The sequence below is a fragment of the Hippopotamus amphibius genome, chromosome 11 (genome assembly GCF_030028045.1).
Source record: "Hippopotamus amphibius kiboko isolate mHipAmp2 chromosome 11, mHipAmp2.hap2, whole genome shotgun sequence".
NCBI lineage: Eukaryota > Metazoa > Chordata > Mammalia > Artiodactyla > Hippopotamidae > Hippopotamus > Hippopotamus amphibius.
The window spans coordinates 95,039,670-95,067,429 of NC_080196.1; the positions used below are offsets into that span (position 1 = coordinate 95,039,670).

General features: G+C 36.4%; 2 protein-coding genes across 12 annotated transcripts in view; one reads left to right on the plus strand and one right to left on the minus strand.

Annotated features, from left to right (window-relative positions):
• STARD6 (StAR related lipid transfer domain containing 6) overlaps positions 1-4,369 on the minus strand; it is a 29,005-nt gene extending 24,636 nt beyond the window's left edge. The window contains exons 1-5 of one of the 8 annotated variants that reach the window (XM_057698233.1): positions 3,568-3,707; positions 2,856-2,939; positions 1,301-1,394; positions 1,068-1,117; positions 134-198 (exon numbers count right to left, since the gene is read on the minus strand). In XM_057698233.1, coding sequence (XP_057554216.1) covers positions 134-198; positions 1,068-1,117; positions 1,301-1,390 — 205 coding nt within the window. In that variant the 5' untranslated portion in view covers positions 1,391-1,394; positions 2,856-2,939; positions 3,568-3,707. The other 7 variants (XM_057698239.1, XM_057698234.1, XM_057698238.1 and 4 more) reach the window with 7 other exon arrangements.
• Positions 4,370-4,512: 143 nt separating this feature from the next.
• C11H18orf54 (chromosome 11 C18orf54 homolog) overlaps positions 4,513-27,760 on the plus strand; it is a 39,516-nt gene continuing 16,268 nt past the window's right edge. For 2 of the 4 annotated variants that reach the window (XM_057700536.1, XM_057700537.1), the window contains exons 1-8: positions 4,513-4,650; positions 5,238-5,324; positions 6,988-7,316; positions 8,373-9,155; positions 9,635-9,785; positions 18,013-18,115; positions 24,118-24,249; positions 25,557-25,624. In XM_057700536.1, coding sequence (XP_057556519.1) covers positions 7,034-7,316; positions 8,373-9,155; positions 9,635-9,785; positions 18,013-18,115; positions 24,118-24,249; positions 25,557-25,624 — 1,520 coding nt within the window. In that variant the 5' untranslated portion in view covers positions 4,513-4,650; positions 5,238-5,324; positions 6,988-7,033. Of the gene's footprint in view, positions 4,651-5,237; positions 5,325-6,987; positions 7,317-8,372; positions 9,156-9,634; positions 9,786-18,012; positions 18,116-24,117; positions 24,250-24,767; positions 24,961-25,556; positions 25,625-26,345; positions 27,052-27,760 lie in introns of those variants that run through there. The other 2 variants (XM_057700538.1, XM_057700539.1) reach the window with 2 other exon arrangements.

Genomic DNA, 27,760 nt, shown 5'->3' on the forward strand with positions numbered 1-27,760 from the left:
AGAGTACAACATTGCTGATAAAAAATTTCAATAAAGCTTTAAAATGGCCTTATTGAGGCTTTTTCAATGGCTCTAGGCATTGTGTAGAACACCTTGAATAAAACTACCCAGAGAGTATTTGCAGGATAAATACCTTCCAAGGTTTCTTTGATGCATAGGTTGCTGTCCACACTGGTCTGATCTCGAAGGCACCAAAAACTACAACATTCAAAAGTTTATTCCCATAGTTTGCTTTGGCTTGACCTTACCCACTCTCTCCTTAATCTATTTTTGAAAGTGCCACTATTAGCATCATTAATTATTTAGATAACAAAGGTAGGGATTACCTTCCTGATAATTATTAAAATGAATAGGAGAAAGCATACCAGCTTTGTCCTACAGTAAAAAAATTGAAATGAAACACAAGATAGATAATTATAGTCAGATGAAAAAAAGAGCAAGAAGCACAAAACAGAGTAGTGAAAAGAAGGAATGGACCCCTCACCCCCCCAGAAAGAAACTAAATAATATTTGGTTTTCTCAATAACGTATGAGGATCTGATGGCATAATGTGAAATCATGAGCAATAAATGAACAACTCTTAAAAAGAAGGTTAAAAATGTCAGCACAATTTCCCTTAGTGTACTTGTATTTGAAATAACAGGATCCTCAAAAATATACTTAAAAGCAGCTTACAGAAAAAATTATATATATTAGCAAGAGGAATATAGTGGAGAAATAAACTTTAAGTGGTTCATTTAATGGAAAGGTGAAGTGCTTAAAAGACCACAAAATACTGTTAGCAAGAAGATGCCAATCTATTTTTACAGTAATTATTTCTTGAAGTGGCAATTTCCTATCTTAGTGAATTATTCACTAGAAGTGATTTTTTTTGACTGTCTTCAGATTTGAAAATTAGATGGTACATATTGCTCTATTTTATTAATATCACATTTCAATCAAGTGACTTTATAATTAATTTCTATTTCCTGTTCACTATCAAATAATGTTTTGTAGCTAATGAAGTAGCATTGAATTCAATGTCACTGAATTCAAAACAATGATTGTAAATAGGAGATTGTACTCACAGATTCCCATGGAATTTTTTAGAAGCCTTGCTGGAAACAGTTATCTTTTTCTCAAAGGGGAATAAAAATCCACAAATAAATTAGCTGTCAGATACAGAAAAAATGAAAAACAAAAAATAAAAGTAAAAACTCTTTTTTTCAGTTTGTAAAAGAAACTAAAAAAAAAATCTTTGCAATGAATTGCTTCTCATTAAAAAACAAACTCTTGAAACATATTTAACTTGTTTTCTTACTGAAGTCTTAACCACTTTCCAGCCTGATGTATCTTGATAATAACCTAAAATTTCTTGAGCAGTTTGTTGGGCAAGTGCCTTATAGTCCATCTACCTGCAGAGTTTTAAAAACAAATGACTGGTGAGAATGTAATCATACAAAAATTTTTTTAAATGCTGTATTACATTTTAATACAATTTCTATGTTTGTCATATAGCAAAGAACAATAATTCCTTTTGCATGCACGCATGCAAGAATCTCTTCCTTCTTACTCATAGTCTTTCAAATGAGAAAATGTGACATAGTACAAAGAGCAGGCTTTGGCTCTGGAGTCAAAGAGGCCTGGGTCAAATTCTGTCTCTGCCACTGACTAACTGTGAACCATATTATTTAATATTTCGCTTTCCCCATTTTCTCAAGTTGTAAAGCTGGGACAATACCTAACCTGATAGAACTGATGTGAGGATTAAATGAAATAATGCACTTAAATGTCTTACCCTTTGCCTGGGATAAAATAGTTATGCAATAAATTATTACTTCTAACAGCTAAATCATGCTTCCTTTCTCTTGTAAAGCAGTATAATCTGTTGATCATGTGTTATTGGGAATTCATCTTTTTAAAGTGAGTGGCAGTGGCACTAAATGATCTGACCCTTGGCTTCCTCTCCAAAGACAATTCCTACCTGTTTCCTCTCCCACTTAGCTCCACTCATACTGACCTCCTGGCTGTTCCTCAAATACAACCAAGCAACTTTCTACCCTAGGGTTTTTGTACTTGCTATTTCCTCTGCTTGTAATGTTCTTCCCCAGGATGTTCACAGGACTGACTCCTCTTCATTGGTGTCTTTGCTTAAATGTTACCTCTTCAGATAGGAACAAATTCACATCAATTCAATTTAAACACATTTATTTACTCAGTCCTTGCTAAGGGTTAGATACTGTGGTAGGTGTGGCAAAAACAGTTGAGTAAGATGTTATTTCTGCTTTGAATGAGCTCATGAAGGTGGAGTCTCACTGTTCCTTTGGCCCATCATCCAGTTTTCAATTAAGGGAAGCTGGCTGGTGTTGTGGAAAGAATGTGAAAACAGAGAGCCGGATTCAAATCCTGGCTTTGCCACTCACCACCAACTTTATCATTTGGGGTAAAATGCTTAAACTGTGCACTTCAATTTTCACTTCTATAGATTGGAGATAGTACTACCTATCTCATGGGGTCATTATACAGTTTAAGTGAATTAATACATGTAGCAGTGATTGAAACAGTGTCGGGCCCCTTCTTGGTGATCAAAAAGTTTTTTTTCTTAAAATAGACACATTTAAATATACCTTAAAAAACAAACAACCCCCCTCCCCCCAAAAAAAGTCTCCTAAGAGCTGCCTGAATAAACCTTAAAGTTTATTAGCACATCTTCCTTAGCTCTCACTTAAAGGCCTTTAGGTTGGATCATAAGTCTATTTTCTCTTGTTTAGTTCTCTGACAAGGCACGGCACCTCGTTGACATCTATACTAATGCTTGAAAAGCATTAATAAACCATTATAATTCCTCCTTCCTAGTAGATTCTTAGTTTCTTTACCTTTCCTAGTAAATCTAGTCCAGAATTTTAATAACTATTAGAATTCTTCTCCAAATCCTCGTGGAGATCTCCATACCTTTCAACCTGTGAAGGAATGAAGTGGAAGTAGAATTATTTTGATCCATGAATTAGGTAAATATATTTGATAATTTCCTTAATATTTTCTAAGTGTCCTTTATTTATACTTTAGGAACTCATTTGGAAACATTTGATATATGTTTCCTCAACGGAAGAAAAAGGTTGTAAGCGAAACATTAAAGATAATGCTTATGAAAAGAAACTTTAAGAAATTATCTTTAAAAAGGATAAGTTAAAAAGATACTTAGATGGAATGTGGATAAAAATGTCTAAGATTGTAAGCTCACACCATTAACAGTCCTTGGCTGGTCCCCGACCTGGGATTGTTCCAGCACATATAACACAGTACTTTATTTCCTACCAGCAAATACTTGACACTGAAGGATCAAGAAATTGCAGATTTTTGGCACATACCACTAGAATGTAAACTTCCTGCACGGGGTCTGTCTTATTCACTTTCAAATCACTGGCACTACTTACTGCCACAATAAACGTGTTTAACTGAACCACTCAACTAAATTTTATAGCTTCTGTACTTCTTCATTTGCTAAGAAAAAAAGGGAAGGTTAAGCTTAGTGGGCTAGAGAGGGTGAAGAGAAGAAAAGAGCAAACAGCAAGACTACAGTTGTGTTACCTGGTGATGTAACACTGGATGAGCTGGAACATATTCAGATGGAGTAATGGTCAAGGATATCTTCACCCATAGGGTCAGTGGAAAATAAACACAAACCAATATTGAGACGGCATCTTTTTCTGATACACCACTCGGTTGAATCTGGATTCTTCGCACCTCATATCCTGTCCCAGCCTTGTAGACAGGTTCACACATGTTGTTAAGTGGGTCTTTACATCTGTCTGTATAGTCTCCCTCTTTCTGGGCTGCCTGACTGGGTCCCCAATCCGTGCTGGGTCACTGCCATTCTTCCCTGGGAATCAAGGTCCCCAAGGAGTTTGTTAAGTTCCGTCCCTGGCCAAACTCCCTCCCCCAATCCCGCGTCTGCTTTGAGGGTGAGGGGCCGGCTGGAATCCCAGGAGCTCCGGGTTCAGGGATGGGAAGGGGAAGGCGCTGAAAAGGAGGGAAAAATGTGGTCGGGGGAGCTGCCCCTCCGCCGAGTCGGTGTCTTATCCTGGGAGGGGATGCTCTGAAAGCGGGGAGGCCAAGGGTGCTGGAAGGGCTGGGGCTGCGGGGCTGGCTCTCAGCGACCGAAACGGCAGCCGCCAGGGCCCCCGGTCCCCATCCCCGCCCCGTTCCCTCACGAAGCCCCGGAGAGCTGGCCGAAGGAAGCTCAGCCTGTCATTTGCTCAGACCGGCCGCGCAGAGCCGTGACCGAGGTGGGGAGGGAGGCAGCGACGCGGAGATAGTCCAAAATCTCCCCACCCCAGATAGACCCGGAGGGAGAAACTACACCTCCCAGCCTGGAGCGCGACCTAACGGCCCGCCCCGCCCCCTCCACCACCCCTGCCCTTCGCTCCTCGCCCCGAAGGCCCCCAGCGCCCGAACGCCACGCATGCGCACCGCAAGCCGGCGCCATGTTGGGTCAGTTTGAAAGCGAGCGCGGGCGTCGCGCTGGGCTGTGACGGCGAAGGAAGCCGGGAGCGAGCGGCGCCTGAGGCGGGGCGGCGTCCCGGTCGGGATGCATTATCGTGTCTCCCGTCCGGTGACAGGCCAGGGCTTTGGGTGGAGTGTTGTCTTTTCTCTCTTATCGGGCTTTCGTCGGTGAGTGCGGCCCGAAAAGGGGGTGCATTTTAGAAAGGCGCCCCATCCTTTGACAGCCCGAGGGGAGGGGAGGGCTAAGGGAAGGATGGCGGGGAGGGCGCGGGATGAGAGGCCCAGTGGAAAGCGGGCAGCTTTAGGGGGAGGGTCGCGGAACGGGACGGAGGGGACCTGACCTGAATCTCCGGGCTTTATCGGCTGTTGAAGCGGGCGGGGAGGGAGGGTCTTGGGCTTTAGGGGCCGTCACCTCGGCCAGCCTCCGTCCGCCCTCTCTTATTGTCCAGAAAGTGGTTTGTGAGAAGCCTGTGTCTGTGAGTGCGGTGGGGGTTGGGGGGAGTGGGTTCTGCGATCCCCGGGGGAGGTGTGTCCTAGTTAAGGGCGGAAACTTTGAACGCGAAGATGCTCAGCTGCAGGGACGCCGGCGATCTTCGCTTTCCACGGTCATTAATTCTTGTCTGTTTGCTGCAGAACAAACACGCGTTGCTTTTCATAAAGCAAATCACAGAGCTGTTATTTCTAAGAGTTCTGCATTTCCTGTGAGCTATTCCCATTGGTTATTTGACGCTGTACGTTATGTTTTTGAATTAAAGGTAGTAGAAATCCCTGGCCACTTGTTTAACATTCTGTTCGTCGGAATGATGGATTTCCTTTTGGAGATACACACAGAAGTGTTAATGGTAAGATACAGGAAATTTTCTTCTAAATATGCCTGTGGCGGAAAATCAGAAGTGGGTGGGTAAAGAGTTTGATTGTGTTGGTAATTGAAGCAGGATGATGGGTGCGTAGGAGTTGATCAAACTGTCCTTTTGTGTACTTTTGGAAACTTTGCACAGTAAGCGTTCAGTTGTGGATTTTCTTTTTGCCTCCTGTGAATTAAGATAAATGTTATTACCCACTTACTGAGAGCTATAATCCCAGCAGCTTTCCCTTTTAGGGAATTGTTTTTGTTTTTAAGATTTTTGTAAAATAAAATATAAAATTGGTAACCTGTACTGTGTTGGAATAAAGGAGGAAACGTTCGGTAAAGTTTGTTATCCAAGCAATATTTATTTGAGAAAATTTAAAATTATTAGTGAGAGGGATGAGGAAAAGGCGGAGCTGACTTGGTCTAGCTATCCTTTAGAGGTAGGTGTACCAATAGTACCACAGCATTCAGGGAAACCAGAGGCTAAATAACCATTATTTTATGTTCTGCTGCTGCTTCCACTGACTAGTGTCAGCTCTGACCTTTCACTCTTTTCTTCTTAAACGGAAAACTTTCTCACTATTTTAAAGTCAAATTTGACAGTTATTAAGATTACATTAAAAGTTGTTATAAATTAAACATTCCCGAAATTATAGCCAAAAATTAAACATTAATTTTATAACATCATAGCATGTGTTGTCTTAGACATTAAACTTTCATTTTTGCTTAAGAAAATCCATTGATTTAATTCTGAAAGAATGTCATATTATTTAATGAAGTAGTCTGTTCATTCTGTTATTTCTTAGGTTTTCAAATATAGACCCTATTGTCATATTAAGGTAGACCGGAATTCTCTCAATTTTAATAATAGAAAAACAGATGAATACATTAATGCAATTTCCAGACTATTAAGTCTCCTTTGAAAAAGAGGTGGACTGAATATGTTTTACTTAAGAATTGGAAATACTGAGGGTAGTATCAAAAATGAATGTCAGAAAATGATTATTAACTGTTATTTTAGGAAAAGAGCATTTTGCTAGCTCATTTTATCATAAGACTTGCAGTTTATTTCTTCATAGATGAATATTGTAAATTATTTTGTTTTCTCAAGTCTTGGGGGAAGGGATTGGCTAAAGTTGCATATTTGAATTTAAAGTATTGAAAGTGGATATTCTTCATTGTTCCTTCTTGTTTCAACTACATCATTTGATGCCTTTTAAAAACTTATCAAGCACATACTATGTGCAGTGCGTGGTGGTAGGCTTACGAATTGAAAAATATTTTGTATAGAGGAATGTTAGGTATTGTGATGTCATAGACTATGTCAGCATAAGAAAAGACTGTACGTCAGTAGTTTTCGGGACTTAAAAGAGTGAGTACTTTTCCCTTGTTTCTTTCTATGCATAGTCTTAGATAATTTTTGTATACATAATTCCAGGCACATAGTAGGTGCTCAATAAATGTTTTCTAAATTGATGATGAAGGAATTCATAATAATTAAAATAGAAAATCTGTAATGTGCATTGCCTAAAAATAGTTTATAGATAATGGATTTTATTTTTTAAAGAAAATTATAGAGAGTTTACAGATTTAGTAATTTCTCTGTGTATGGCTATTATTCCTCTTAATTGGAACTTTGTGTTTTTCTATTGCAGTTGTTTTTAAGAGAAATGAATAGAAATAACCCATTTTGAGGAAACCATGGCAAAATTAAATACAAAACACAGAGCTTGTTCTCGGGAATCTTCAGTATCTTCTCTGTTAACAAGCAGCAACCTGAGTGGTAGTAATTCCTCTAACTCTGATGGCTCTTTTCAGTATAAGGATAAACTGTACAGTTCTGCATCTCAGGCTCTGCAGGCCTATATTGATGATTTTGATCTAAGCCAAATGTATCTTGGTGCAAGCACTGGAAAGATTAACACTGATAAATGTTCTGTAAATATGCCAGAATCCTCCAACTATATTTATAAACCAAACAATGGTATGCTTTATTCTTTGCTTTCTTTTTGTCTACCGATTTAAAGCATTTTGAGAGATGTATTGTACCCTTGGAAAACTAGATGCTTTTTTTGTTTGTTCTTTTGGGGTAAAAATGACTTATAATATTGAGCTCTGGATATATTTCTTAAATAATTCAGTAATTTTCTGGTTCTCAGGAGTTTTCAGGCAAGATCCTCTTTTGACCTTGGAGGAGAAGCTCATGAAATGTAACTAATAATAGCAGATGGCTGATCCTAAACCCTTAAGCCATTCTATTATAGTGTGATGGAAATGGCATTGACTTGGTGGCATTATAGTGTAATGGAAATGGCATTGGCTAGCTTTCATTACCTAGCTTAATGACTTTAAACAAATCTCAGCCTTTCAGAATTTGTACTTGATCAATTCCAATTGATGGGGTAGGGCTATACTAGTCTTCCTGATCTGTATTTTGTGGGACAATAATATTCACAAGATGCCGAGGGTTCTACCTTGGTAAGGTTTCCATGAAGACAAGTTTGGAAAATGCATTTGTTGATAACCCAGTTAACACTTTACTGAGCACTTACAGAATAGCCCCTAGTGTGGAAAAAGTTTACATTTAGCTCTTAGAACTGGGCACTGTATTCCGGAAGAGGAGAATTAGAACAGCTGTTCTTTGTGTGTTAATGCTATTGCAGAGTTAGTAGGCAAGAAAGCATATTGTTTTTCCACCTAGTTTAATGACTTTTTTTGCCTGTGTTGCAGCCAGTTGAGTGACCAATATTAATGTGAGTGTATTAATGCACTGAGTATGTCTAGAAGAAGAAACTTAAAGAAATAGTAAATTAAAGAACATGAGAAAATTTGGGAGGTTAGAGAGAAAAATGTAACAAGTAGTTAAAAGAAATTGAGATGTGAAGGAAAACACATCCTATTTCATCAATCTATATCTTTTATGTTTTTAATCAAAGCTTGAGTGAAGATAAAGGGAAAATGGCAAACATGATTCTTAATTTTTAATTCTCATTTTTATATGTGGTACAGGAAGATAACAGAATTATGCTTTGTTTTTCAGCTTTTGAAAATCTTGATGACAAGAAAGATTTGTCCTTTTCCTATAGAGGACAGACTATTCATGACATAGACTCCATTAGCCTAACAACTGATGATCTATTAAAACTTCCAGCAGATGGATCATTTTCTTTCACTTATGTTGGATCAGGTCACGAAATTCGCAAGAAAAACAAGAAATGCACTGGAAGAATGAGTTCATCCGACAGTGAAAAGAATCAAAATTTTCAAGAACCAGTCGCTCTCCTGGGCAAGGATAACTTAGTTACCCCAGTTGTATACACAAATATAAAAGGAAAGCAATGTGATGGGCTAAAAAACCCAAAACTTGTGAATAAGGCTAATAAATGCATTTCTGTATCATCTTTATCTTCTTCCAAGAAATCATCTTTTAGGGACAGTTCAGAACACAGTCTTGAAAAGAATTACCCAAGATGGCTCACTAGCCAGAAGTCTGACCTTAATGTTTCAGGGATAACGAGCGTACCAGATTTCAAGTACCCAGTGTGGCTTTACAGCCAAGACTTGCTACCCGATACAAACAGTCAAAGGGTTTATCAAATATTTAAAGAAGATCAGTGTTCCCCTAGGCATAGTTACCAGGCACAGAGAACTTCTCGGCTAATGAATAAATTAGATTGTTTTGAATATTCTTTTGAACCTTCGAACAATGCACATTCCTTGAGTGATGATAAAGGATTAGTTAATCAATATAAATGTGATTCTGAACATAGCCAATGTCAGTGTGAGAATCTGCCTCTCCCGGGATCCAAAAAGCCATTCAGTGGTAATTGTTTTGTTTTGTTGTTATTTTTAAGAACCAAAGAAAGTGCTATAACTTAACGTCACAGCTAGGAGTTTTTGTGTTATATTTTTTTTTTTTTTTTTTTTTGGCACACGGGCTTAGTTGCTCTGTGGCATGTGGGATCTTCCTGGAGCTGGGATTGAACCCATGACCTCTGCATTGTCAGGTGGATTCTTAACCACTGTGCCACCTAGGAAGCCCCTGTGTTATATTCTTGATGTAACTGTAGAGTGATATATCTGTTTTGAACTCTTATGGCCTTCATTTATGTAGCATTTTGTGACTAGAAAATGTCTTTTCTTTTTTCTTTGTGTCACAACAAATGTCACATTTTAACATAACTTGCTATTACAGATATGTGTATATTCCAAATTATCTGAATTCTTGTTGCCTTTGTGAGATTTTGCTGTGCTTTGCGTTTATTTCCTTTCTTAAAGAATTATTGTGGTCTTTTAAATTAGGTGACAAAATTGAATTGCTTATCCTGAAGGCCAAGAGAAATCTGGAGCATTGTACTGAAGAATTACCAAAGTCTGTGAAAAAGGATGACAGTCCTTGTTCATTAGATAAACTTGAAGCAGAAAGATCATGGGAAAATATTCCTGTTACTTTGTAAGTTCCAATAGAAAAACTATTCAGTTTTCCAAATGGAGAATGTCATGTGAACATCTGATTTATCTTTTAAATAACATAATGATAATTAATAATGGTAATAACATGGTAATTCTGTAGAACACAGCTTTTAGTGTTGCTTGCTTTAAATTGCATTTTTCAGTTGTTACCACAAGATGGCACAATGTTTCATAATCTTAGGTACATTATATGTCTGTTACATAGTCCTTTTGTTGCACTATAAAATATTGACATGTTTCATGTGAGGAATTAGAGCCAAAAGCAACTATTTTGCAATTGAAGAAAGCTATGAAATTCTTGTTACTTTCTTTTTTTACTTTAAGTTTTTTTTCTTCCTCTATATTCTCTCCGTATATTATTCATTTTTTTTTCATTTACATTTTACTTTCTTAGTTGTGATTTTCCATGAATAATGGTGCATTTTCTTGTATGGTAAATGTTTGAAGTTTCCAGGATTGTTTTCATTTGTGTGCTTAACCTTTCTATGATGTAGTTTCTCAGAATAACTTAAAAAGTGTTTACCTAGATACCCATGAATGTGAGTATAGAGGAAGAATTGAGAGCTTAGGAAAGGTTTTTCGTGATATTATTACATATATACTCATGCATTCATAGTAATCCTATATCCTGCCTTAGGCTCTGATAATTTATTATCTTCAGTTGTCTAAGCCTTCATTCTGTTATAGACAGTCTGTTAATTCCTGAATCCTTTCTTCAATTATTTCTCAGTTGAACGTCTTATTTTTTTGTATGTGGACACTGACTGTAATTCTAGTTTGGAATCTTGGCTCTGTCACTTCCTTGCTGAGACTTTGTACAAAGTACTTCTGCTTTGGGATTGTGAGGATTCAGTTAATTAGAAAATAAATATAAGGTACTTAGGACAGTTTCTGATTTATGATGCTCTCTTGTAAATTGTAATAGTGGTGATGACCATCCAGAATATTTTTTGTTTGGCTTCATTTCTAATTTTTGGTTCATTAATATCTTAAAAAAACAAACTTGGATTAATAATTAGCTCACTTAATTCTGAAACTTATCTTTCATGTATACTAATTTCTTATTTTCTTATCAGTTGGTTGTATTTGTAGTTGTATCTGTATTTGTTAAATCCTATAGCTGCAATACTTTGCTTTCAAATGGGACCAAAATGGGTGAGCAAATAATATCAGAGATGCTTAAATTAAGAGTAAAATTTTTGAATACATTAAATGTATTTTGTAATTAGATACAATGACTTCTGACTTGTATAATTATTATTAATGGTTTGTCCTAGTACATTATGGTACAGTAGTTGATTTTTGGAAGATTAAATTCGTATTATGATGGTTATGTTTTACCTAAAATTAGTGATGGTGTGAGAAGACCTAACTTTAGTGTGAAAATGACAAATCATTATCAATCTGTCATCAAAAACAAAATAGACTAGGGAATACTAAAGGTAGTGCACTAAAAGAAAAACTACAACCAGACAATTGGTTTTTTTTGTTTCTGTTTTTGTTTTTTTTTCTTTTTCGTTTAACTTTCTCTAATGGAAAATTTCGAACAAACACAAAAGTGGAAGAATAGTATAATGATTCCTTATATACCCGGCACCCATTTCTATAATCAGGTAAATGCTTTTTGATTATAGTTGGTGGCTATATGAACTCTTTGGTAAAGAATGGGAGAAACGACTACTTGGGAGTGAGAAAAGGTTCCTGATAAATTACAAATCAAATGAGTCAATAATGAAGTGCTGCTAATTATTGAGAAAAAATTAGCATTATGACATTTAAATGTTTTAAGAAGATTCTTAGATATCTGAGTACTTGAGTTAGAAACATATATTGTTATATAAATGAGAGAGATGGAATGAATTTCTTTATTCTCTGTGACTAATAGAATTTGGTTTGGGGAAAATTCTTGCTTTTGCTGGGGGTGCCCTTTCCTTCTCCTTGAACATCAAGAAATAAACTATTATTTATTGAGCTTCTATTAAATATAACAAATATATAGAGATAATTTATGCAATACTTCTGTAAGTGGGAGTACAAATGTAGAAACTGAAGTTAAGATAAAGTTTTGTGAAGTCATATGGTGAGTGGAATTGGTATTTGAACTCAGGAGTTTTAATTTCAAAATTGATCCTTTTCCCACTTTAATCTGTCCTTTATGTTAGTGCCAATTTTGGAGGAGAAGTCTGTCCTGTTGCTTTGACGTGGAAGAGCATGTAACTGCCATCCCAGTAGAAACTTATAAATTTGTGTATTAATTTTGAGTAACTGTTTAATTGGAAAAATGTACTGCTTATTTCAAACAAATGAACTTTTGGAGGATACTTATATTTGAGGGCTTATTTGTTTAGTTGAAGACTAATGTCTTCAGTTTCTTTATGGTTTTTCCTTAAAGCTTTTTTTTTTTTTTTTAAACGTAACTAATGCCTTTTATTTATTTATTTATTTTTTTATTATTTTATTTTATTTTTTTGGGGGTACACCAGGTTCAATCAACTGTTTTTATACACATATCCCCATATTCCCTCCCTTCCTTGACGCCCCCCCCCCCTCGAGTCCCCCCCACCCTCCCTGCCCCAGTCCTCTAAGGCATCTTCCATCCTCGAGTTGGACTCCCTTTGTTATACAACAACTTCCCACTGACTATTTTACAGTTGGTAGTATATATATGTCTGTGCTACTCTCTCGCTTCGTCTCAGTTTCCCCTTCACCCCCCGCCCCCTCCCATACCTCGAGTTCTCCAGTCCATTCTCTGTATCTGCTTCCTTGTTCTTGTCACTGAGTTCATCAGTACCATTTTTAGATTCCGTATATGTGAGTTAGCATACAATATTTGTCCTTCTCTTTCTGACTTACTTCACTCTGTATGACAGATTGTAGTTCTATCCACCTCATTACATATAGCTCCATCTCATCCCTTTTTATAGCTGAGTAATATTCCATTGTATATATATGCCACATCTTCTGTATCCATTCATTTGTTGATGGGCATTTAGGTTGCTTCCATGTCCTGGCTATTGTAAAGAGTGCTGCAATAAACATGATGGTACAAGTTTCTTTTGGGATTATGGTTTTCTTTGGGTATATGCCCAGGAGTGGGATGACTGGATCATATGGTAGTTCTATTTGTAGTTTTTGAAGGAACCTCCAAATTGTTTTCCATAGTGGCTGTACCAACTTACAGTCCCACCAACAGTGCAGGAGAGTTCCCTTTTCTCCACACCCTCTCCAACATTTGTTGTTTCCAGACTTTGTGATGATGGCCATTCTGATTGGTGTGAGGTGATACCTCATTGTGGCTTTGACTTGCATTTGTCTGATGATGAGTGATGTTGAGCATCTTTTCATGTGTTTGTTGGCCATCTGTATGTCTTCTTTGGAGAAATGTCTATTTAGGTCTTCTGCCCATTTGTGGATTGGGTTATTTGCTTTTTTGGTATGAAGCTGCCTGAGCTGCTTGTATATTTTGGAGGTTAATCCTTTGTCCGTTGTTTCATAGGCAATTATTTTTTCCCATTCTGAGGGTTGCCTTTTAGTCTTGTTTATGGTTTCTTTTGGTGTGCAAAAGCTTTTAAGTTTCATGAGGTCCCATTCATTTATTCTTGATTTTATTTCCATGATTCTAGGAGGTGGGTCAAAAAGGATGTTGCTTTGATGTATGTCAAAGAGTGTTCTGCCTATGTTTTCCTCTAGGAGTTTGATAGTGTCTGGCCTTACATGTAGGTCTTTAATCCATTTGGAGTTTATTTTTGTGTATGGTGTTAGGAAGTGTTCTAATTTCATTCTTTTACATGTTGCTGTCCAATTTTCCCAGCACCACTTATTGAAGAGGCCGTCTTTTTTCCATTGTATACTCGTGCCTCCTTTGTCAAAGATAAGGTGCCCATATGTGTTTGGGCTTACTTCTGAGTTCTCTATTCTATTCCATTGATCTTCCTTTCTATTTTTGTGCCAGTACCATACTGTCTTGATCACTATGGCCTTGTAGTATAGTTTGAAGTCAGGAAGCCTGATTCCACCTACTCCATTTTTCCTTCTCAAGATTGCTTTGGCTATTCGGGGTCTTTTGCGTTTCCATACAAATCGTAAGATTTCTTGCTCTAGTTCTGTGAAAAATGCCATTGGTAATCTGATCGGGATTGCATTAAATCTGTAAATTGCTTTGGGTAGTACTGTCATTTTCACAATGTTGATTCTTCCAATCCAGGAACATGGTATGTCCCTCCATCTGTTTGTGTCGTCTTTGATTTCTTTCATCAATGTCTTAAAGTTTTCTGCATACAGATCTTTTGCCTCCTTAGGCAGGTTTATTCCTAGGTATTTGATTCTTTTTGTTGCAATGGTGAATGGGAGAGTTTCCTTCATTTCTCTTTCTGCTCTTCCGTTGTTAGTGTATAGGAATGCAAGAGATTTCTGTGCATTAATTTTGTATCCTGCTACTTTACTAAACTCATCAATGAGTGCTAGCAGTTTTCTGGTAGAGTCTTTAGGGTTTTCTATATATAGTATCATGTCATCTGCAAAGAGTGATAATTTGACTTCTTCTTTTCCAATTTGGATTCCTTTAATTTCTTTTTCTTCTCTGATTGCTGTGGCTAACACTTCCAAAACTATGTTGAATAACAGTGGTGAGAGTGGACACCCTTGTCTTGTTCCTGTTCTTAGAGGGAATTCTTCCAGTTTTTCTCCATTGAGAACAATGTTGGCTTTTGGTTTGTCATATATGGCTTTTATGATGTTGAGGTAATTTCCTTCTATGCCCATTTTCTGGAGAGCTTTTATCATAAATGGATGTTGAACTTTGTCAAAAGCTTTTTCTGCATCTATTGAAATGATCATATGGTTTTTATCCTTCAATTTGTTGATATGATGTATCACGTTGATTGATTTGCGTATATTGAAGAATCCTTGCATCCCAGGGATAAACCCCACTTGATCGTGGTGTATGATTTTTTTAATGTGCTGTTGGATTCTGTTAGCTAGTATTTTGTTGAGGATTTTTGCATCTATATTCATCAGTGATATTGGTCTGTAGTTTTCTTTTTTTGTGACATCTTTGCCTGGTTTTGGTATCAGGGTGATGGTAGCCTCGTAGAATGAGTTTGGGAGTGCTCCGCCTTCTGCAATATTTTGGAAGAGTTTGAGAAGGATAGGTGTTAACTCTTCTCGAAATGTTTGATAGAATTCGCCAGTGAATCCATCTGGTCCTGGGCTTTTGTGTGTTGGGAGATTTTTAATCACTGCCTCAATTTCTGTACTTGTGATTGCTCTGTTCATGGTTTCTATTTCTTCCTGGTTCAGTCTTGGAAGATTGTATTTTTCTAAGAATGTATCCATTTCTTCCAGGTTATCCAATTGATTGGCATATAGTTGCTTGTAGTAGTCTCTCATGATGTGTTGTATTTCTGAGGTGTCCGTTGTGACTTCTCCTTTTTCATTTCTAATTCTGTTGATTTGCATCTTCTCCCTTTTTTTCTTGATGAGTCTGGCTAATGGTTTATCAATTTTGTTAATCTTCTCAAAGAACCAGCTTTTAGTTTTATTTATTTTTCTTATGGTTTCTTTCCTTTCTTTTTCATTTATTTCTGCTCTGATCTTTATGATTTCTTTCCTTCTGCTCGCTTTGGGGTTTCTTTGTTCTTCTTTCTCTAGTTGTTTGAGGTGTAAGGTTAGGTTGTTTATTCGATCATTTTCTTGTTTCTTAAGGTAGGACTGTATTGCTATAAACTTCCCTCTTAGAACTGCTTTTGCTGCGTCCCATAGGTTTTGGGTTGTTGTGTTTTCGTTGTCATTTGTTTCTACATATTTTTTGATTTCCTCTTTGATTTCTGTAGTGATTCCTTGGTTGTTTAAGAGTGAATTGTTTAGCCTCCATGTGTTTGTATTTTTTGCAGTTTTTTTCCTGTAATTGATATCTAGTCTCATGGCGTTGTGGTCTGAGAAGATGCTTGATATGATTTCAATTTTCTTGAATTTGCTGAGGTTTGATTTGTGACCCAAGATGTGATCTATCCTGGAAAATGTTTCGTGTGCACTTGAGAAGAAAGTGTAGTCTGTCGTTTTTGGATGGAATGTCCTATAAATATCAATTAAGTCAAGATGGTCTAATGTGTCATTTAAAGCTTGTGTGTCTTTATTTATTTTCTGTTTGGATGATCTGTCCATTGATGTAAGTGGGGTGTTCAAGTCTCCCACTATAATTGTGTTACTGTCGATGTCCCCTTTTATAGCTGTTAGTATTTGCCTTATGTATTGAGGTGCTCCTATATTGGGGGCATAGATATTTACTATTGTGATATGTTCTTCTTGGATGGATCCCTTGATCATTATGTAGTGCCCTTCCTTGTCTCTTTTAATAGTCTTTCCTTTCAAGTCTAATTTGTCTGATATGAGTATTGCTACTCCAGCTTTCTTTTGACTTCCATTTGCATGGAATATCTTTTTCCATCCCTTCACTTTCAGTCTATATGTATCCCTTGGTCTGAAGTGGGTTTCTTGTAGGCAGCATATAGAAGGGTCTTGTTTTTGTATCCATTCAGCCAGTCTGTGTCTTTGGTTGGAGCATTTAGTCCATTTACATTTAAAGTGATTATTGACATGTGTGTTCCAATTACCATTTTCTGAATTGTTTTGGGTTTGTATTTGTAGGTGTTTTCCTTTTCTTGTGTTTCCTACTTAGAGAAGTTCCTTTAGCACTTGTTGTAAGGCTGGTTTGGTGGTGCTGAATTCTCTTAACTTTTGCTTGTCTGGAAAGCTTTTGATTTCTCCCTCAAATCTGAATGAGATTCTTGCTGGGTAGAGTATTCTTGGCTGTAGGTTTCTCTCTTTCAGGACTTTCAGTATATCCTGCCATTCCCTTCTGGCCTGCAGAGTTTCTGTAGAAAGGTCAGCTGTTATCCTGATGGGTTTTCCCTTATATGTTGTTTGTTGCTTTTCTCTTGCTGCTTTTAATATTTTTTCTTTGTGTTTAATTGTCGTTAGTTTGATTAATATGTGTCTTGGTGTATTTCTCCTTGGGTTTATTCTGTATGGGACTCTCTGTGCTTCTTGGACTTGGTTCATTATTTCCTTTCCCATGTTGGGGAAGTTTTCCACTATAACCTCTTCAAATATTTTCTCAGACCCTTTCTTGTTTTCTTCTTCTTCTGGGATGCCTATAATTCGAATGTTGGTACGTTTAAGGTTATCACTGAGGTCTCTGAGGCTGTCTTCTAGTCTTTTTATTTTTTTATCTTTTTCCTGCTCTGTGGCGTTTATTTCTCCCATTCTATCTTCCAACTCACTTATTCGTTCTTCTGCCTCAGTCATTCTGCTGGTTAGAGCATCTAGAGTATTTTTAATTTCAGTTATTTTGTTATCCATTGCTGTTTGTTTTTCTGAGTTCTTATGAACTGTTTCTTGTACTTTCTCTATTTTGTTATCGAGATTTTGTATCATTTTTACTATCGTTACTCTAAATTCTTTTTCAGGCATTTTTCCTATTTCCTCCTCATTTATTTGGTCTTGTGGGTTTTTTTCCTGCTCCTTTGCCTGCATGGTGTTTCTTTGTTTCCTCATGGTTGTCCAAGCTTTTGGGGTTGCTTGTCCTGGTGATAGAGGTGTTTATAGAAGACTGTCCAAGCCTCAGACTAATGTCCAAGTTTTGGAGTAGACGAATATTCAGTCGGCTATGTCAGGCTCCCCGCAGCCCTTTCTGGTGTCCGAGGCCGTCTGCTGGTGTTCAGCTGGTTCTCTGTGGGAATGACTGCGTCCTTCCGTGCATTCCCAATGCATCTGTGGAGAGGGATGCACTCCACGTCTCTCTACTTCGCCGCCATCTTTTTCCTCCCACTAATGCCTTTTAAAAATATATATGGATGATATTTTATTCTCCTTAAGTTGTATGAAAATGGCCTGAAGGACTTAATCCAGAAGGCGGAGGCACGGCGCCAGAGCTCCCCGGGAACCGGCGCCCGTTCTGGGCAGCGGCAGCAGCGCCGCCCGCGCAGCCGGACCCCTTCCTTAAAGCTTTAAAGAAGCAGCAAGGAGATAGGGAGGGATGAAGGAAGAAGTTTACGGAGAAGATGAAAGAATCACCAGGCAGCATCAATATGAATCCTAATGGTTATTTAATGGTGACCACTTTAATTCAAATGATAACCATCAGTTATATTCTGTCTGATTTTTATAAATTGGGGACTTATTTGCTGTCTTGTTTTCTTAAATCCTAGCAAATCGCCTGTTCCTGTTAACTCTGGTGATAGTCCTCAACAAACTTCAAAGGCAACATATACTAACAGGTTCCTTGAAGACTTTTTAAATAATGATAATCAGGTGGGTGATGTTAAATCTTTTTAACTTATTAAAAGAATATTTATGACTAATATATAGATGTTCTAAGTTATTTAGATAGTATAAAACAAAAATGACTCAAATCCTCTCTTTCCCAGGGCACATCCATAAAACCATCACTCCTAGAATTATTGATAATTTTATTTTAGTATTCTAAAGTAGAGGGTCCTGGGATTGAACTCTAGAGGGAGCCTAAATTGTCATTACAGTGTTTTTTGTTTTTGTTTTTTCTGGAAAACATATAAAACAGACCCTTATAGAGTAGATTATATTTTCACATAAAGTGGTTGCTTATTGAGAGTTATGTTGTTAAGATACAGTTATACATCTTTGTAATTTAAAATAGGAAATTTATTATCCGGTTTTATAAAATCAGCATATGTGTATCTTGCAAGTAACCCTAAAGTGTAAATGTGTATATATGCACATAAGGAATACATATAATACAATTTAGAAACATAAGCCATGGCTGTTAAATGTTGAAATACCCTTTTGAGATCTTAGCACCTGGAAGATTTGAGAGATTGAGTATTCAAAACAAAAATTAGCTAAAAATTTTAATAAAATATGTATCTTTTCCTTCAGTGAAATTTACTAGAGAAAGTAGAGGCTGTCAGAATATGTCTGACCTTAGAGCTCTATATAAGATACTATAGCAGATGCTGGGTAAGTGAGGCTTAATTATCAAATATTTATTTGGCAAATATTTGAGTACCAAGCACTTTTATAGGAACTGTATTCCTAAAAGAGAGAGGAATCTTTGCCTCTTGGATTTTCTATTCCAAGTTGGAGAGATAAGCTGTATCAAAATGTAATATGTAATATATAAGGGAGTACTACAAATGTTATGGAGAAAAATTCATTGGGATAGAGAAATTTTAGCTAGAGTAGGTAGGAATGGCCTCTCTAGTGAGGTGATATTTGTGCCAAAACCTAAAATGAGTGAATAAGCCGTGTACCCATAGGGAAGTAACTTTACATGTAGAGGGGATAGTAAGTGCAGAAACCCCAAGGCAGAAAAGTGTTTGGCATGTTCAAGGAATATCAGAGTCTAGTCATTGTAGCTCAATCAGAATGAACAAGGAAGAATGGTTAAGAGATAAGGTAGAGAGGTAACCAAGAGTCACATCATGTAGCTGTGTAAGCAATGGAATGAAGATTTTACATTTTATTTAAGTGAGATGAGAAGTCACCGAAGTACTTTGGAGGAATGAAGGTATCACATCCACGTTTTAAAATATAAAAAGGCAGCTAGAGGACTTTCTAGGTGGCGCAGTGGTTGGGAGTCCACTTGCCGGTGCAGAGGACACGAGTTCCAGCCCTGCCCCGGGGGGATCCCACATGCCACAGAGTTGCTGGGCCTGTGTGCCACAACTGTTGAGGCTGTACTCTGGAGCCTGTGAACCACAGCTGTTGAGCCTGTGTGCGGCAGCTGCTGAGGCCCGCGCGCCTGGAGCCGGTGCTCCATAGGGGGAGAGGCCAGTACATAGTGAGGCCCCCCCTCCGCCCCCCATGTGCCACAATGGGGGGCAGTCCCCATCTCACTGCAGCTGGAGAGGGCCCGTGTGCAGCAGCAGGGACCCAACCCAGCCAATAAATAGATAAAATGAATAAAAAAATAAATTTATTTAAAAAAAAAAGCAGCTGTAGACTTGAGAGAAGCTAGAGAAGGACAGGGAACCCAGTTAGGAGGCTTTTGCAGTTTTCGAGAATAGGGATTATGAAAGCTTGGGTTAGGTGGGTACGTTGGAAGTGGTCAAAAATTGTTAGACTTGGGATATGTTTTGAAGGTGACCTTGTAGGATGGGGATAGAGAGGATTCAAAGGATGAGTCCAAGATATTTTAGCCAAGCAACTAAAGGATTGGGTGGTGCATTTTACTTAGGTAAGGAGCACTGGTAGAGGCACAAATTTGCATAAGTGTTTTGAAGTTTGAGATGGATAACTGTTAAATACTAACCAGCTAATCCCTTTTCTTCTGCCTTTACACACACAACCTCACTATCATGGTGGTTTTTTATTTTTAAATAAATTTAGATGTACAGAAAGTTGCAAAAATAATACAGATAGTTCCTGTCACCCTTCTTCCAGCTTCTCTGATGTTAACATCTCATATATCATAATGATCACATAAGTACAATACTGTTACCTTAACTACAGACCTTATTCTGATTTCACCAGTTTTTCTACCAATGTCCTGTTGCAGGATCCAGCATTGCATTTAGTTGTCATGTCTCCTTAATCTACATCAGTCTGACAGTTCCTCAGTTTTTCCTTGTCTGTCATGGCCTTGACACTTTTGGATAGTTACTGGTCAGTTGGTTTTCTTGTAGATAGTTCCTCAATTGGGTTTGTCTGAAGTTTTCTCATGATTAGGATGAGGTTATGAATTTTTGGCAAGAAAGCAACAGAAATCATGCTGTGCCCTTCTCAGTGCATAATATCAGAGGGTTCATGATATATTGATATCATTGCTAATATTGATATGTTCCTTAGTTCAGGCTGCTGTAATAAATATGCCATAGACCAGGTGGCTTAAACAACAAACATTTATTTCTCACAGTTCTGGAGGCTGAGAAGTCCAGATGAAGGTGTCTGGTGAGATCCTGCTTCCTAGTTTACAGATGGCCATCTTCTCCTTGTATCTTCACATGGCAAACAGCAGAGAGGGAGCCAGCTCTCTGTTTCTCTCCTTATAAGGGCACTAATCCCACTCATGAGATAACCTAGTTACCTCACAGAAGCCCCTCCTCCAAATAGTGTCACATTGGGATTAGGCTTCAACATTTGAATTGTAGGGGGACACAAGCATTCAGTCCAGAGCAATATGTTAATACAGTAATATGTAATATATAAAATTATAATATGTTAATGCTTGTTATGTTAGTCTTGAACTCTTGGTGCCTACTGGCTTTCTCTTTAGTAAGATTACAGTTTCCCCTTGTAATTAATAAATACCTTAGGGGAGATACTGTGAGACTATGCAAGTAGTCTCAAACTTTCATCCACTAATTTTAGTGTCTAATGGTGGATCTTGTCTTTTTGACTACATTATTAATTGAAATTCTTGTGTAATGAAGAACTATTCCTTCTCTCCCATTTATTAAACTATTTATATTGGGTCTCATAGACATTTATTTTATTGTAGGTTTATAATACAATATTATTACTTAGTTTGTTGCTTAAATTGTTCCAGTTTAGGCCATAAAGCGTTGCTTCAGATTGGCTCCTGTGTCCTCTTAACATGTCCCTATCCTTTTTTGAGCACTTCTCTGAGGAGCCATGGTTCTTTTTATTGGAAAATGGTGTTGAGAAACTAAGATCTAGTCAGTAGGTGTGCTTATTGCTGCTGGGTTGTTATTTGTTCTAGACTTTCTCAGTAGGCAGACTTAGGAAACATATGTTTACTAAGCCACATGTGCACACATATGTATTTCTGTATCTACGTATGTATATATATTTTCTATGTAGGTATAAGATCATGAGTTCATGCTAATACTGCTTATTCCAGTCCAATACCACAGGGTTTGTTTTAGCCCTTTCTGTTCCTTATTTGTAACTTCTTTCTCTTCTGGTGAGAATCTCTATTCTTATTATCTGTAATAGGTTTACTTATTTTTTCAGTCTTAGCATATGCATAGTTTTCAGAATTGCTAACCCATACAGCTGTAAGAAACACATTTACTAATTATTTGTGTATGGTTCTTTTTGTCTTTAGCCTTATAATATCTGGTCACAATATTCCCTTCCAAAGTTATCTTGGTTATATTCTGCCCAACTCCTTTCAGTGAGGTCATGTTGTTCATTTGTAATACTGTTAGGTGGTTCATTTTTTATTGTATAAATTGGGTAATTCCCACATTTTATGTGGTTTAAATAATTGTTTTTTGAATATGTGAAATATTACAATAGTTCTAAGAGTCAGAGCTATAGAAAAAGATGTACTCAGAGACATTCGCTACAAGGATTTAATGACAAGTCTCAGAACAAATTCTATCAAACATACCAGCATTTATTAAATATTCATTTGTGAATGGCACAGAACAGTTCATATAATCTGTTTTGTAGTTTTCTGTTTTGGTACTCTGACTACAATTTTGCCTGAAAAGTTCACTCAAGGAAGACATAGCAGATTTCAGAGGCAAGCTTTTGTAACTTTCATGGTTGGCATTAGGCAACCAGAATATCTTCTAAACCAGTGGCTGGATGCAGCTCATTTAGAGATAATGCCTCAGGTGCTGTCTCCAAGGTTGTAGGAGTATAAGTGGGACTGGATCCTTATGCCCGGTTTCTTTCTTTCTTTCTTTTTTTAAATTTTGATAAAATATACATAATATTTACTATTTGACCCTTTTATAGTGTATAATTCTGTGCAGAAAGTACCTTCACATTGTTGTGCAACCATCACCACTATCTACCTCTAGAACTTTTTCATCTTTACCAGCTGAAACTCTGTACCCATTAAACACTAACTTTACGTCCTCCTTTACCCCTAGCCTCTGCTAGCAGCATTCTTCTTTCTGTCACTATGAATTTGATTATTCTAGGAACTGTATATGTTTTAGTCTGCTGAGGCTGCCGTAACAAAGTACCATAGGCTGGGTGGCTTCAACAACAGGTATTTAGTTCTCACAATTTTGGAGGTTGGGAAATCTAAGATCAAGGTGCTGACTGATTCTGTTACTGGTGTAGGCTCTCTCCCTGGCTTGCATACAAGCCATCTTCCCACTTGTCCTCACATGGCCTTTCCTTGAGCTTATGAGGATGCTAATCCTATGGTTTCAGGGTCCGAGCCTTATGACCTCACTTAACCTTAATTTCCTCCTTATAACCCTATCTCTAAATACAGCCACATTCAAGGTTAGGGCTTCACCATGAATTCTGGGGGGACACAATTCAATCTATAACATTGTATAAGAGGACACATACTATATTTTTCCTTTTGTTACTGGGTTATTTCACTTAGCATAATGTCTTCAAGGTTCATCCATGTTGTATCATTTGTCAAAATTTCCTTCCTTTCTTAGATGGAATAATACACCATTGTGTGTATGTATCATGTTTTGTTTATCCATTTATTTGTTGATGGATGCTTAGATTGCTTCCACCTTTTGACTTTTGTGAATAATGCTGCTATGAACATAGGTGTACAAATATCAACTATGAACATAGGTGCGCAAATATCAACTTGAATCTCTGCTTTCACTTCTTTTGGGTATATAATCAGAAGGGGAGTTACAGGATCATTGTGGTAATTCTATGTTTAGCTTTTTGAGGAATTGCCATACTGTTTTCCATAGGCGCTGCACCATTTTATTATATTCCCACACCTTGTTTCCTTTACTCTGTTCGTATAACTGTCTGTTGAAATATGTTAAAATATAGACATCTTAAGAGGCCTCTTTTCCACTTTGTGGATAGTTATCAGCACACAGCAATTCATTTGAAAGATGTGGAAATAAAGGTAAGACTTTTAAAAAGAAGTTTAAAAATATCCTCTACAGGTTCTCTTAACTGACCACCTTATATGGCTAAGTGCTGTTGCTCTTTTTGGATACAGAGAAGATCAGTGGTAATCGAAGTGTGAGTGTTTTTAAGGTAGCAGTGAATGTGTGGTTCATAAAGAGGTGAAAAACCAGCATTCTCTGTGTGAAAACATGTTTAAAAGTGCGGAGAGAATATGATATTTCAAATTCTAGTCTTAACCACTATACCACCAGGGAAGTCCCTGTACCATTCATTTTAAAAGAACAGGGACTAGAAAGGATATGCCAAACTATTAATAATGATTGTTTTTAAGTGACTCCATCAGGGGACTGGGTAAGGGGAGGTTTATGAGTTATAGTTTTTATTTGTTAAAACACTTTATTGACATGTATTGTTTGGATTTTGAATTAATTTTATATTGTGGGGAAATAATACAAAATATAACTTTTCCTCTTCTGAATTTGAATGGTTCATCATTCATCTGTTTTAACTTTTAGAGCTGTACCCTTTCTGGAGGGAAACATCATGGTCCTGTTGAAGCCCTGAAGCAAATGTTATTTAATCTTCAAGCAGTCCAAGAAAGTTTTAATCAGAATAAAACCACAGAGCCAAAAGGAGAAATTAAACAAGTAAGCAAACTTAATTTATGCATTGAAATCTATGAATGTGAATTGAGATCTGTGAAGGATAAGATTTCCTCCTAGATCTTTCTTAGTTTGACCTAGTTTTATGTTAAGAAACATGGTATATAACACATGTTGTAGAGTTGTACTGTTGTTTTTCTTTTTTTTAGAAAGCAACTTACTCAAATTTAATACTATAAGATTTTTGCAGTTGTGTACCCCGAATGGATTGGTCTATTAAATTTATGGTTATAAATACAACATCATATTTAGATATGATGATATTACAGCTATAGAAGAACAGGGGTGTCAAAGTTGTTTTTTAATGTCCTACAAAATTATTTCTGTCTAGTCCAACTTCTTATATTTATATTTGGGGTGGCATGGAGAACCTTTCAACATTAGGCTTCTCCCCATAACCTTTGTCATCTGAAATTTAATTTTATTACCATGTATTTATTGACTTTTAATACCATTATGTAATTTTTTATTTTAAAGCCATTGTGTTTTTGTGTATTTCCTAGGAATTGGAAAACTGTTTCTGCTTTGGGCTGATATTTCATAGGGGTTGATTTGTCCTCACAGTAATATAGTGTTTGCAAAACTAGCTTTTGTTCTCCCAAATCTGATTGTGAATTCTAACTCTGCCACTTAACTAGCAAGTGTAGTATTTGTACAATCACTTAACCTCCTTAGTTTCCATTTCCTCTTCTGTAAAATGAGGTTGTTGAGAAGACAAATTGAGACAAACTGTTGAAAGTACTTAATATAGTGCTTGAAACCTGGTAAAAACTTAATACCTTGAAAATACTTAATAAATTTTAATTGATACTGTTTATTTTTTTATTCAGTAGAGCTATACAGAATTCAATTTTCATTACAAGTGAGTGGATTAGATTTTAGGAACTATCCCAGGCTACTTACTTAAGTTGTATTTCTTAATTTTTCTCTTTACATTCTGAGGATCATAACATTAACATACAGTGCAATCCATCCTTCTTTTCCTTTCCCTTTTAAACATATGTCTTGAGACATAACCTTGTTCAGTAAAGTCATAATTTCAAGCCAAGATTTGATTTTTAATGAACAAACATTTACAAGCATACTTTAGGACAGTTTCAAGATGAATCAAAGTTGTATTTTTAGAATAAAATATGTATATATTTAATGCTTTACTGAAAATTATTTGCTAGAATTATTTCTTTGGGAATGCAGACAATATTTTTAATGCTCTTATTAATCACATATTAAATAGCATTTAAGTTTATATGATATTTTCACTGTTTTATTATATTTGGTGTTTTTAATAATAGGTTTCAGAAGATTTCTCTAAATTACAGTTGAAGGAAAGTATGGTTCCTATTACTAGGTCACTTCAAAAGTAAGTGTTCTATGTTAATTTCTGAGTATGTTATGGATACAAATCTATTTTAGCCATCTCTGATTGAAACCAGAATGTTACAGAATGGAATTAAGTAGCTCTAGGAAGAGATGTACTAGGTATATTTAAGCTTCTCGGAGCATATTATTTAATCTGGAGATTTTCTCTTACACTTGTGCTATTTTCTATTTAAAATGTTCTTAGGACCTAATGAGATAACTGTAGGTGCTTAAAATATAATAGATGTGAATGGCCTAGAGAAATTCTTTTTTCATTTCTAAGTAATACCAATAATTTGAGATAGTATTGGTGTGGCTATCCTGGAAGAACAACTTGCACATGAAATATGTTGTTATATATTCTCTCTAGAAGAGATAAATAATCATTAGTAAGTGTATCATTATTTGACATATCTCCACAGAAATCTAAAGTGGATATAATGTTCTGGATATAAAGATAGGTCTAAATGCACTAAGGTGTTAATGTACTTATTTTCTTAGTTACATTATCTTAAAAAGTTGGGAAGAATACAGTTCTTTCCTATAGTCATGATATTGGTAGAAGAGAAGGGTATTTATTTTATGGATTTCCTTGTGTAACTATGAAGTGCCCTCAAAAGATGGAATACTGAGCTTAGGAAATGCTAAAATTAGTTTTTTACTTTGTAACACCATTTTGCTTGTGGGGCTAAACAAATATGGTCCACCTTTTGTCCTTTCAGAATTGCTTAGGATTCTCTCATCTAAGGAAGTGGTGGAAAAGTGAAACACTAGACATGTAAACTTATGACTCTAATTGTCATGATATATGTGTATCATTTTTGTTTTCATACTTTAAAAACTATGTATATATGTGTGATTTTTTTCCCCCTCTACTTAATTTATAGTATTCTGGGTAGAAATAATGCCTCTTTCTTTGTAGCTTGACATAGTCTTGGATATAGTGTTTCATATTTAGTAGGATTCAGTGAATAATGATACTAATAACTAACATTTACTGAACATTTACCAAGTATCAGTGTTCTAAATGCTTTCGTATGTAATTCATGTGATCTTCACAGCCCTAGGAGGTAAGTACTATTATCTTCATAATACAGATCAAGTAAAAAAATCAAGTAATAAAGTAACTTGCCCAAGGTTACATAGCTAGTAAAACAGCACTGGGATTCAAAACAGACAATCTGATTCTACAGCCTGTGTTTGCAGCACTCCTCTCATTAATGATAGTGGTCCACTATCCTTTTAGACTAGATGCAGTGCCTCAATTGATTAGGATGAAGACCTCATTCTGCCTTAAAATTTAAAGTAGATGACCTCAAGCTTTCCATGGTTCTTAAAAGCATTGATATCGAACTTGTCACAGACTTAAATGTGTTTTCTAAGTTAAAGTACATACCCTGGAAGATGTTTTTCTTGGTAAAAATGAATCCTGAGCCATAAGTAATTAAACACAAAAGTTGATACTGATTATAGGTGCTTTTACCATTTTCTGTAATTTTTTTTTTGATAGTGGTAACTTTCTTCTAGCTTAGACAATCAGTAATCTTGCCTACATATAGAGTACCATTTTTAGAGAGTGAGACATGTTTTGTTAGATGGCTTTTCTCTTTTGATTCTGTTGGAGCAGCTGAAGCAATCTTAATTTGGCTTTTACTTTACATTTCAAAAGTATTATCAGTAAGGCATTTGTACTATTATGAAATAAGTTTAGACTTAACAAAAACATGTTAGTACTTTTTTCCCCATTATTTTCAGTCTTTAGATTGACTGTTTTAAGGACTATGTAAAATTAACTCAGTCTCAGAATTCCTCTTTCTAGACTGCAAAATGTTCCATTTAGGTTTATGGTCATTTTTTCATATTTTAAAATAAATAGACCCAACTTTTGCAAAAGTTACAGAGTGTACCTTGGGTGCTTTCATGACCTTTCCTAGAGTGAAAGTCCTATTATTTCTCCCCATTCCTCAAATAACTGTTTTTCTTTCTAACAGTTTGGATTGATTGCTAACCAGTTTTAAAATATCTTTTGTTAGCCTTAGGAAACTCCAAGATCTTAGTATGAGTTCTTTTAACTCCCTTGGACACTCAGTTTTCTTATGTTCTCCCATTAGAAATAACTGAGAAAGGTTCATTGGAT